Source organism: Dunckerocampus dactyliophorus, chromosome 7, assembly GCF_027744805.1.
Source record: "Dunckerocampus dactyliophorus isolate RoL2022-P2 chromosome 7, RoL_Ddac_1.1, whole genome shotgun sequence".
In the NCBI taxonomy this organism is placed as follows: Eukaryota; Metazoa; Chordata; class Actinopteri; order Syngnathiformes; family Syngnathidae; genus Dunckerocampus; species Dunckerocampus dactyliophorus.
Window position 1 is genome coordinate 16,102,336 of NC_072825.1, and position 12,043 is coordinate 16,114,378.

General features: G+C 42.5%; 1 protein-coding gene across 1 annotated transcript in view; it reads left to right on the top strand.

Moving 5' to 3' along the window:
• The first annotated feature begins 8,292 nt into the window (after positions 1-8,292).
• LOC129185314 (exostosin-1-like) overlaps positions 8,293-12,043 on the top strand; it is a 31,150-nt gene continuing 27,399 nt past the window's right edge. Inside the window, exon 1 of the mRNA XM_054782145.1 lies at positions 8,293-10,087. Coding sequence (XP_054638120.1) covers positions 9,150-10,087 — 938 coding nt within the window. The 5' untranslated portion in view covers positions 8,293-9,149. The remainder of the gene's footprint in view (positions 10,088-12,043) is intronic.

Sequence of the window (12,043 nt, forward strand, 5' to 3'; positions counted from 1 at the left end):
TTAATGTGCCTATTTATTGTACATTCTGATGGAATTCTTCCTAACAGGCTGGCAGGCTCAATATGAGGCAGAGGTTAATAATAGTCAAATGGAGAGATTGTTTGTTTGACCTATCGCCTTCTTGTGCCGCAGAGTGACATTTAATTTCAAGTCGGCAACATCTGGTTGACAAAGCTTTTCTTGGCTTAACTTTTATATGATAAACACCTTTGTTACCATTTAATGTGTACAGTTTAGCAGTGCAAAGTGGTGGCAGGAAGATCTGAGGGATGACATATGGCAAGGTGAGCCGCGTTTAACGTTTGTCTTATCTGAGCCACTGCAGCACCATTATTTCAATGCATTTTATATTGGGGAAGACAGACAGGTGCAATTTACATTCATGGCTGGCCTCCTCATTGTCCCGGCTGTCCACACACTACATACGGTGTCGCTGCGGCCGCTGGATTTATTACACACTTGCTATCACACCAAGGTCACATTCTCAGAAGCACGTGGGTAAGCTTCCTGGGAAGCATCATGAAAGGGTTTCACTAATGAGGTCTCTTACGACACACCTTCTTATTAACCTTCTGCCGCCTTAAGGGGGTTCCTCGTCTTGTTATCTCGATTTGTCTTTGTGGATCAGCTTACACCAAAAAAATCACTTACTAGTAGTGATAGTGTGAGATAATAAAATGAAATAGAGCATTTGTATGTTGGGAAAGTGCAGGCGTATGCATGGTATGTTACGTAGGTCACGCAAAGCCTTTTCACTTAACCATTGAAGTCATCTTCATTACGACTGCTCATTAAGATCATTGACGTCCCACTTGTCATTCCCTGAGCGTGGACATCAGTGACTGTTGGGCCAGGTAATTATCATTTGTCAGTGAAACCCTTGAATTGACTATCAAATAATGACCACCGTTTATCAGTACCATTGTATTAAAATACATTTCCCAAATGAGACTTTGGGAACTTTGTTGTTTTTTTTTAAAAGACTGACTCAATGAGGTTCTTATCTGTACCCGGCAGCTGTAAAAGTGTTTTCTGAAGTTTGCTATACAAGTATTTTTGTAACACATAGATAAGTGCTCAAAGTGTGTGGGTGCCAAGGTGAACTAGCGAATGCACACATGTGCATGTGTGCCCTCAGGGCCCATGCGCCCTTTATTAACAGCAAGTTGACTGCTCAGCGTTGCCAGTGATTAAACCTTTTCATGGCCCTGGAACTTTCACACCACTGTGAACCGTGTGAGGTGATTAAAGGGAGCTCATTCTCTCGTGTGGTCCCTCTGCTATTCAGCTTCATTGATCTTTTTCCTAAGCTTGCGCACAGCATGTTTGTCTCATTGGGATAAAATCATATCACATGAAGCCTACCAAAGTACTTGGTTCTCCTCCGTTCATTTTAATATAATAACCCCCCAAGTCTAATGTCGGCTACTTACAATTAGCTGCAATGTGAAGCCATTTATTATCACAGGTGGCCCTCGGGTTTTGTACGAGTTACGTTCCTAGAGTGTAACCAAAGTCGAGTTTTGGTGTAAATCGAACGTTATACCTAAATTAACTCCACAGTCACTCACGCTGTACGGAGAACGCATGAAGGACATAAAATACAGTAGCAAGTATTGGCAACCTTTCAATGTCAATAATAAGACCACTGCACTGCTTAGTTACTACAGGTGCTTTCAGAGAATCACTGACCTGGCGGTGTATTGTAGTGTTAAAAAGTTATGTGATTTCTGACTGTCTGTGAACGTCACGTGTGTCGTGACTGCGTGTGTAGCCGCATGAAGAGTACAGTTGAGTTTGCTGATGTTGTTTTGGCGTGGTTCTGCCAACTGTAGCCTGTTTTGATTTTCAAATAAAGAGATTGTGGAGCGAGCACCTCCTTATCATCCTTACAAAGTCCGAGTACAATACCATCTTTATCCATGACAAAATGACATAACACGTAACGCTGTAAACCGTTGTTAATATGACCAACATTGTGTGCTCCACCTTTTCACTCTAACGTCAAACAAAATCCATTAATCATAAAGGTGCCTCACATTGTAAATTTTGATATTGTTAATCATCACACCAGTGTAAAAAGACGTCATAACTGTAAAAATATATTCTACCTTAACTTTGATAAGAAGTGACAAAGCGTATGGGAGTCTTACAGACTGCCTTGAATGTGAATGCCTTATCTCATGTAGTGTTTCTTCTCAACACTTCTTGAAGCCACTGCTTCTGTTGGAATACATGTTGCAAAAAGCCATAGAAAAACAAAACAAAGTGCAAAGTTAATCTTTTGTTTGATGCTATTAAGTTCATCTGTTGTTTGATGTGATCTGAAGTGTCATGCCATATGCATGACCGTAGTTCAAACTTCGAAGCTTTGTGCAGCACTAGATAAGTGTATTTTTACCAGCAGCTTTGGCTGAACAGCACAGCCTCAGGGGTATTTCAATTTAGAGATTGCATTGTATAATGATACAGCCTTAACAAGGAAAAATAGGTCAACCAGTGATTTCTCCTTACAATGTTTGTGACTCAAGGGTACAGACAAAACTGCAGTTCTGGGCCCAAAAATATTTAGACTTGTTTTTCGAATTAGTTGTTGTGAATTAACAGTACCAACCAAAAGTGCTCAATACAAGTGCCAAAGTAACATCACTGCCCGTACAGGGTGATTTGTGCCCAGTATTTGGTCTAAGTGGATTGGCCTGGCGGGCTGCACGGTGGCCTAGTGGTTAGCATGTTGACCACACAGTCAGGAGATCGAGAAGATCTGGGTTTGAATCTCCGTTGGGCATCTCTGTTTGGAGTTTATATGTTCTCCCCGTGCATGCATACTCACATTGTAAAAAACATGCATGTAAGGTTAACTGGCGACGCTAAATGATCCATGTGAATGATTGTTTTTCTGTATGTGCCCTGCGATTGGCTGTACCCTGCCTCTCGCCCTAAGTCAGTTGGGATAGGCTGCTCACCCTAGTGAGGATAAGCGGCATAGAAGATGGATGGATGGATTTGCATGGCTCCACAGGGAGCTGACAGTAGTAGCCAGTGGGAATATAAATTGTCAAGGTATTCATTGCAAGTTTGACATAGTCCACTGAATGTATGATGGAGGACCATTGGTAATCATAGAAAGTTACTCGGATATCAGTGCGTGTCCTACACTTAAAGAGGGGAAGAATGGGTATTGGAATGAAGATCTAAGAACACACAGGATGGTGTAAAGTAAACTGTTCAGCATTGAAACCTCTCAAAACTAAAACCGTGCCCACTCTCAAATTTCCCTTAGGGGTACAATACACAAATGTAACCCCTTACATTGTTACAACACCCCAAATAGTTCCTGCAAGTCATTTTGGGGCTAATGAATGGTTTCAGAGCAAATAGCAAAGGCAGACTGTGGTAATGCGCCATCAGATTTGATCAAGCAGCAGATGTCTTTCTATTGCAAGTCATTACGGTTGTCATACCTATTAGCATATAAATGCTCCCCAGGCCTACGGAGACCTCAAAGTTATTGCAAGTGTAATTGAACCGGATCTCTGCTCTGTGATTGAGTTACTCCAGCACGCGCACACACACATCACAGTGCAAAGAGCTCAGCTATGAGCACGCAATCAAGCATTCTTGTCATTGCTGTCATTTTGTTTCAATACAAGAGGATCAAATGAGGGAAAGAATAAGAGAGCCCATTGGTGTGATATTATTATTATTGTGAAATAAACCGTTTTACAATTAAGCCTTCAGTAATTCATTTGACAAGTAACATTTTTTTAAGTAATCAAATATTTATTCATGGAACTATTGAGGACTTGTTGACTGATCGTATCTTGGCACCTTTTTATGATGAATGGAAATGTTATATGTTTGCCAAAGGCATCCATAGACTTGTTCATTACACAGGAATAGAATATTCATCTTAACATTCCATGGCAATTCACTCTGAATTATGGGGGTCATGTCCAGGTTAAATGCTGCCACTCAAGTGAAAGGTCCTTGTGACTGTAACGCACTACAGAAGTGATTGCCAGAGACAGAAGCAGGTGATCACATTTCACCGAGGTCAACCATTAATCACGGCCTCACATATATTCATCAATAAGATGAAAAAGAATTTACTAAGCGGCAATGAGAACTTATAGGCATGACGTGATCTCTGATAAGAATTTTTGACGGACAGGTTTTTTTTCATGTTTTTTTACAGGCCACGCTTTACAAATTGTATATAAGATTTGTAACCATTTTTAAGCCTTTAACGCACAGAGGATAAAATTACTTGATATTTACTTTTCTTTGTTACCGTGTCACCATCCATTCATCCATCCATTCTCTATACCACTTCCTCATAGGTCTGGGGTGAGCCGGAGCCTATCACAGCTGAATAGAGTGAAAGGCTGATTATACCCTGGACTGGTCGCCAGGTAATCTAATAGTATTACTTAAAATCTAAATTTTCTGTAAAATGTATCAGTCAGGAATTAGATAAGCACTTGTACACTTGGCCGACTTCTGTGTAGGCAGTGTGGGTTCAGTTCCCACTCAGTGATGGTTTAAATATAGGTAGTCTGTCTCGTATGGGCGCTATGATTGCCTGCTGACCAATGCAGGTTGTAGTGTGCCTTTAACTGGGACAAGCTCCAGATCCCTATTATTACTTTATTCATGGACACTGGAGAGGAGGGTCCGTCGAATATTTGAACCTCAGATTCAGGAGGAGCGGTGTGGTTTTCGTCCTGGTCATGGAACTGTGGACCAACTCTATACTCCTGGCAGGGTCCTTGAGGATGCATGTGGGTTTGCCCAACCAGTCTACTTGTATTTTGTACACCTGGTGAATGCATTCAACCATGTCCCTTGAGGAAGTTTGTCGGGGGTACTCTGAGACTATGGGGTGTTATACACCGCCTGATTTCTCTCCTTCTATGACTTGTGCCAGAGTTTTGTCCACATTGGAGTGAGGGTTGGGCTCCGCCAGGGCTGCCCTTTTTCACTGATTCTGTTTCTAACTTTAATGGACAAAAGTCCAGCCAGGGGGCGTTGAGGGGATCGGTTTTGGTGGCTGCAGGATTGGGTCTCTTTGGCTTTTTGCAGATGATGTGGACCGGCTAGCCTCATCTGGGAATCTTCAGCTCTCGCTGGATCGGTTTGCAGCCAAGTGTGAAGCGTCCAGGATGGTAATCAGCACCTCGATTTCCGAGTCCGTGGTTCTCGCCCAGAAAAGGGTGGAGTTCCATCTCTGAGCCGGGGATGAAATCCTGCCCCATGAGTAGTCCAAGTACCTTGAAGTCTTGTTCACAAGTGATGGACGGATCACAAGTGATGGACGGATAGATTGTGAGATCGGCAGGCAGGTTGGTGCTGCATTTACAGTGAGAGTTAAGCCAAAAAAAAAGCTCTCAGTTTATCAGTCGATCTACATTCCTGCCCTCACCGATCGCCATGAGCTTTGGGTAGTGACCGAAAGGACAAGACTGCGGGTACAAGCGGACGAAGTGAGTTTCCACCATATGGTTCCCACCTGGAGACAGGGTGAGAATCTCGGTCGTCTGAGAGTAACTCAGAGTTCGTCCATCTTGTTTTCAAGAGAGCGGACGTTGGCTAGCAGCAGGCTTGGTAGCGGTGGCCTAGTCGCTCTAGCTTTTAGCCTAGCATGCAGGCCGGCTCGCTTGCCTCGTTTACGCCTCGGATGCTTTGCTCGCCGGGTATTCAGCTCACCAGACCCGCAGGCTGCTGCGTTCTCCCGGTGACTTCTGTTGTTGTTGCTTAATTTATTGGTATATATGTTTATGTGTTTATGTTTCTTATGTTCTTATTCTTTTTCTTGTGTTTTCTTTCTTTTCTTGGGAGAATGAACAGAATAAGATTTTCATTGCATGGTATAACTGCTGTTTTACTATGCATATGACAATAAAACTCTCTTGAATCTTGAATCTTGAATAAGTGAAATGAGCCAGATGAGGTGGCGAGAGTGTCTGGTCAGAACGTCTCCCGGTTGCCTCTTTGAGGAGGTGTTCAGGGCGCGTCTGACCAGCAGGAGGCCTCGGGGAAGACTGAGGATATGTTAGAGAGGCTCTCTCATCTGGGAGGAGTTGGACGAAGAAGGACGTTTCTCTGCTTAGGTTGTCGCCCAGGAAACCCAACTCCGAATAAGCGTAAGAAGATGGATGGAAGCACCAGCTCCTTGCAACCTAGTAGGTATTTCAAAAATGATAAATGAATTGATTAGATGTTCATGATTCTAAGAGAGACTAGGCAGCTGGGATTACATTTTGGACTGGTGTTGTTATTTAAAGTTACACCCAAGGAGCAGATAACTGACCTTAACATGTAGTGAGAAGGAAATAATAAATCTTCATTTGTCTGAGTCGTCACTTGGCTGACAGGGCTTGCTGGCTGTCTGGGAAAACTCTGCTGACCTGGGTACATCCAAATTAGATATTGGCACGGTTGAATGTATTCCACACTGGGAGCGCCGGCCTGGCTCCCTCACCCCGCTGCTCTCATCCTGGCTGCTGCTCAGCTCAGACCAACACAATGCAGGGAGACAGGGTCTTCACATCCTCATTAAGCTGCCAATAAAAGCAAGACAAAAGTAGGATCTACATTTGTCTGCACTATCAGCATTTGATTTCACTGCCATCACTGCTATGAGTGCTTGTAACGGAGTTTAGAAATAAACCAGTGGAAGTACGGTATATGATTATTTGCACTCCCCAAAATGAGAGGCTGTCACATATGGACATCAAGTGGCAGCTTCAAAGAGCTTCATTTAAACACACAAACCCAATCAAAACACATGTAATCGTTGCCATGGCACTAGCCATCTATTTTACATTTATTCTTTGCAAATTGGTTCAGAGGAAGAAAAGGAGAGCAGCAGATAAGATGATATAGAGTAAAGGCAAAATGGCCGTTGTGAGGATTGAGACAGGAAAGGAGGAGTGAGAAAATGAAGTAACCATCTTTGACTTTGATCAGCGACCCATTTTTGGGGAAGTGAGACAGTGCACATCGAAGGTCCACCACTTGGAAGGAATGCTGATTTCTGTTCCTTCTTGCTCGATCGCCACTTTTGAAAAAATCACTTCAGTTCTGACTGTATATCGGAGCTGTGAAAACACATCATGGCTTATTATGTGCCACAAAAGACTATCCTTGCTCCTGCGGGTCCTCATTCACTGGTGCAATTCCATTCTATTAATCCTATTTTTTTTCATTCTGGTTGGAAGTGGGCTGAAAATGGAGTTTTATTACTGTGTGACAGCTTGTACAAAGAGAGCCTATATGGCTGCAATGAGTCCGCTTTAGAGCACATGAAAAGGTCTGGCAATTGCATAACTGCAGGTTGATATGTATGTACAGTACTTAAATCTGAGCATCTCAGGTTTTGGGTTCAAATTTTGACTCAGACTTTTCCTATGTTCTCTTTGCTTGCATACTGTATGTTTATACATACAGTATATACTGTGTACTCAAGTTCCCATAGTCTAGAAATTTGCATAAATTAGAGGCACTGAATTATTCATAGGTGTGAATGTGCATGTGAATGGTTGTTTTACTGTATGTGCTCTCAGATTGACTGGCTAGTGACCAATCCAGCATCTCACGCCAAATCAGATGGGATTCATTCCGGCTCACGCATATAGAAACGGCAAAGAAAACAGATGGCTGAATGGGTTTAACACATATACTGTATATACATCTATACCATTACCTAGATTACTGAGAATCTACACAGACATACATACCTGTAGGTCACTTTTAAAATTATTTTCTGAATCAAGGGAAAAAATGTCACAATTATCATATACATTGTTGACTATAAAAAACACACAGTACTCGACTTATTAACTTATTATGTATTATTATTATTATTATGTATTATTGAAATTGAAGTGATCTGTTACGTATTTATAAATTTATTGTTATTCTCTCTTCTTATTTTTCTTAACTCTGATATTTTGCTTTGTTTGTTTTATTTTTAAGTGATTATGTTAATTAGGACACTTGCAGAGCTGCTGGAAACGTGAATTTCTCTTGGGGATAAAGTATCTATCTGTCTGTCTGTCTATCTATCTATCTGTCGGTCTGTCTGTCTGTCTGTCTGTCTATCTAGCTTGTGAGTAGTTATGTAGTTTCAATAACATTGGCCTGAATGCAATTTAATGTCGTTCACAAACAAATCACAATCAAAACCAAACGCTCAGAGATCATTGCCAGTAAACGGCTGCACTGAAGCCCCTCCCGTTTCGAATGTGCCTGTAGACCAAATGTAACGCACCTTGCACGGTGAACCAACGTCATATCCTCATCGTCAGTCGCCGTCCTCTGCTCTGCTTGTTGGGTCCACAACGCCTCTCTTTTATGTGAGATGCACCGCTTCGACTCTTGACTTGGACGGGAGAGATGTAACGGGAAATAACCGTGGCGACTTCACGGGTGGAGCCAAGAAGAAGTTGCAGACTAATGAAGAGCCATGTTATTTGAACGTAGGAGACGCTGTCTTCACTTTCACACGGATCATAAGCTACTTGATGTTCTCGCAAAGCTAGCACGCTAACCTGGGAAATGTTTGTTGAAATGAGCATGTCTTTAGCATGCTAGTGTCATTTTAAGGTGGCAAACCACAAGAAAAACACATATTGGTGTGAAAACATGCGGATTAAAATAGAGTTAACGTCTGAAATGGTCATATGAAATGTTGCACGATCCGGTATTAGCGAGTACCAGTTTCATAAGGGAATGGTACTTTTGTTTCCATGCATGTCCTCACGGAAAACAACAAACATGTTTTTTGTCTTTTCAAGATTAGAACACGAGTATTATTAAAACATGTATATTGGTGGCAAATTAAAGGTAACGCTGTATAAAGAAATATAATCCCCCTGCCACTATTCAGGCATATTAGTCGTGTAGGACAAACTTTTGCCAGCTCATCGACGGAATATTGACGAGAAGACGAACTGGATGTACAGTAGAAGTCGCCCACATGCTTTTGATCAGTTCTCGGACTTGCGAAAGGCATCTGAAGCAGAAGGTGGGAGACTCGCAGCCTGGGGGAAGATGGCGGAGCTCTCCCACAGGAGGTGGTGAAGCCAAAACTTCGGAACCTCTTGGTTTTATCGCCACACATCTTAGCCCACATCATAGGACACATGCAGGCCAAAAAACGCTACCTAATTTTGTTCTCCGCCGGTGTGTGTCTCATTCTGCTGTTTTGTTTCGGGGGGATCCAAGTCCCGCTGTCCAGACGGGGTCTCAGTCGGCGTGATGAGCGCAGTCCGGGGGCGCGTTGGCGTCGCTCCCCCGGGGCACTTCAACCTTTCGGGGTCTGGGAGCAGGACCCCAACGACGACGTTAATGAGCACATATCTCCGAGACAAAAGAGGGATGCAAACTCGGGCGTTTTCTCCGGACAGCGCTGTAGAATGGAGACGTGTTTTGACTTCTCTCTTTGTGAGAGGAATGGCTTTAAAGTTTACATTTATCCCAAGCAGAAGGGAGAGAAGATGTCTGAAAGCTATCAGAACATTTTGTCATCTATTGAAAGCTCCAGGTTCTTTACTCCAGACCCAGGCCAGGCCTGTCTTTTTGTTCTGGGCTTAGACACTCTGGACAGGGACCAGTTGTCACCACAGTATGTACACAACCTAAAGGCAAAAGTCCAGACTCTTCCTCTCTGGAATGATGGTAAAAACCACATCATTTTCAACTTGTACTCCGGCACCTGGCCTGACTACACGGAAGACCTGGGCTTTGACATCGGCCTCGCCCTGTTGGCAAAGGCCAGCATCAGCACCGAGAACTTTCGGCCCAACTTCGACGTTTCCATACCCCTTTTCTCTAAAGACCACCCCAGGACAGGAGGGGAACGGGGCTACCTTAAGCACAACACAATCCCCCCTTATAGGAAGTACATGCTTGTGTTCAAGGGGAAAAGATATTTAACTGGAATAGGTTCTGACACAAGGAACGCCTTATATCATGTGCACAACTCAGAGGACGTGGTCCTGCTCACCACCTGCAAGCATGGGAAGGACTGGCAGAAGCACAAAGATGCACGCTGTGACAAAGACAATGCGGAATATGACAAGTAAGTACTATTGTTAATCACTCAGTTGTGTTATCATAATCTCCGTGTTATGCACTGTATAATATGCTCACAATGTTTTCTTAGAATGTTAGATTTACAATTGGTTGTGGTTAGTTTTACATTGGTCTCTCTTCATCTTTAGTGCAACACATACTCTTGAATGGGGCTCGTTACGTCCGTGGGTGGGGCTGCAAAAAACATTCAGATGAATAGAAAAATCAATAGTGCTTTTGTACAGAATCTTATTAGATTCTTCAGTGTCCAAGTGTCTGAATCTAAATTTTTAAGAACTGTCTTTGTGTGAGTCTATTCTATTATTCTGCATGATGCTGAAGTTTGGGAGGACCATTCTTCTGTCTTGTTTTTTTTTTTATTCAATTCTCATGTCATAAATTATTTAAGTTAGTTTCATCCCAAGGTTAAATTTCTCACAGTTGACACACTTTGGTCACAGTCTATTTTAATCTGTGGTCTTGCTTAGTCTCCGCCTTCCTGTTGTTTTAATATTTTGGGGGGACACAGATTGCTTGGCTTGGATTGGATGTAGCTTTTATTGGGAAAAATGTTTCCATAAATGGTCTGAGTTTATACAATATTAGTAGGTTCTAAGGCTTTTGATTTGGGTGCGTCAATGTACTGTACATCGGCCAGTGGCATTCATTTTGTACCACCAGACTGCTGTGTTGTTTTTGGTGGCCGCTGGGTGTTTGACTTTGGATCGTTGGGATGGATTAGAGGGCACAAAACCCTGGTGCCAGTAAGGGGAAGCCATAGTGGGCCCTGTTTACTCAATCAAATCCCAGTCAAACCCAACTGCATGAGCCAGAAATGCCCTAGTCCTACATTGTGTCCTTTGTGACCTCTCCACTGTTTGGGGACCTGCTGGGATTGACCATTGGGCCAATTCTTTTCTTTGCAGCTTTGTTTCACAGTATGTTAATAAGTCTGCTGCTCAAATCATGACCTCTCTCAGACGTATTATTACCTTTTGAATATTTAATAAGCTTCTCATGCCACAGAGGATTCTCCTGTTTGTGTGTGTCTTCAACAGAAGGTATCAAACCCAGAGGTTAATTTATTATTGGCTCAGTGGAATGCCATTCTCTGTCGTTCAAAAGACGTGCCATCTGCTACCTGCCACTCTCCCATTGACTCTTCCTGACAGCTTCTTGTTTGGTTGCAGATACTATCAGTGAGGCATTTCACACAGTGATGGCTAAAAACGACACAAAAATGAAACCGTGACAGTGACAACGTCATTTTCCCAGATCATGCATCATGTATATCACTTTGAGGCATGGCTAAAAATTACAGGTTTAAAAATGCTTTTTGTGGATACTCAAACAATACATAAGTTCAGTTTATAATCGCTAATCTATTGGCCCCCAAACTCCGGATCGTGTAAAGTCTACTCGATACAGTAAAGCACACAAATTGTGTTTCCATTGTAAAGGGGTTGCAAAACATTGCCATTGGTATGCTTGTAAGTGGAAGAGCTCGACACACTGCTGTTGATTGGCGGACCGAAAACAGTCCACCTTCTTCTGTGTAACAATAGAATGAATTGAGTGGGAAGAAAACAAAAGCCCCTTTAAAAAAAAACTTGTGCCTTACAACTAGGGATGGTTCATGTTTGATAATGATACTGCTACGTTGTATATTTGCTGATTCCAATCCGATAACTTCTTTTCTCCTTTCTTAGTTTAGTAATGGATTCGTATGCATGTACTTTGCTTAATATAGCCTTCTAAAAAAACATTATGGTGAAACAGTGCAACAGATACAGCATTTTGCTCCCCTGAAGGAAGATATTAAATTGCCTACAACATGACTTAAGTTATGCAATACTGCTGCTTTGTTTTCAACTTTAAATGCACATAGTTTTTAATAGCATTCTTACCTGTTTTGGCACAGTTTGCAGAGGTAGTCTAGGGCCTGGCATGATTTCATGCACAT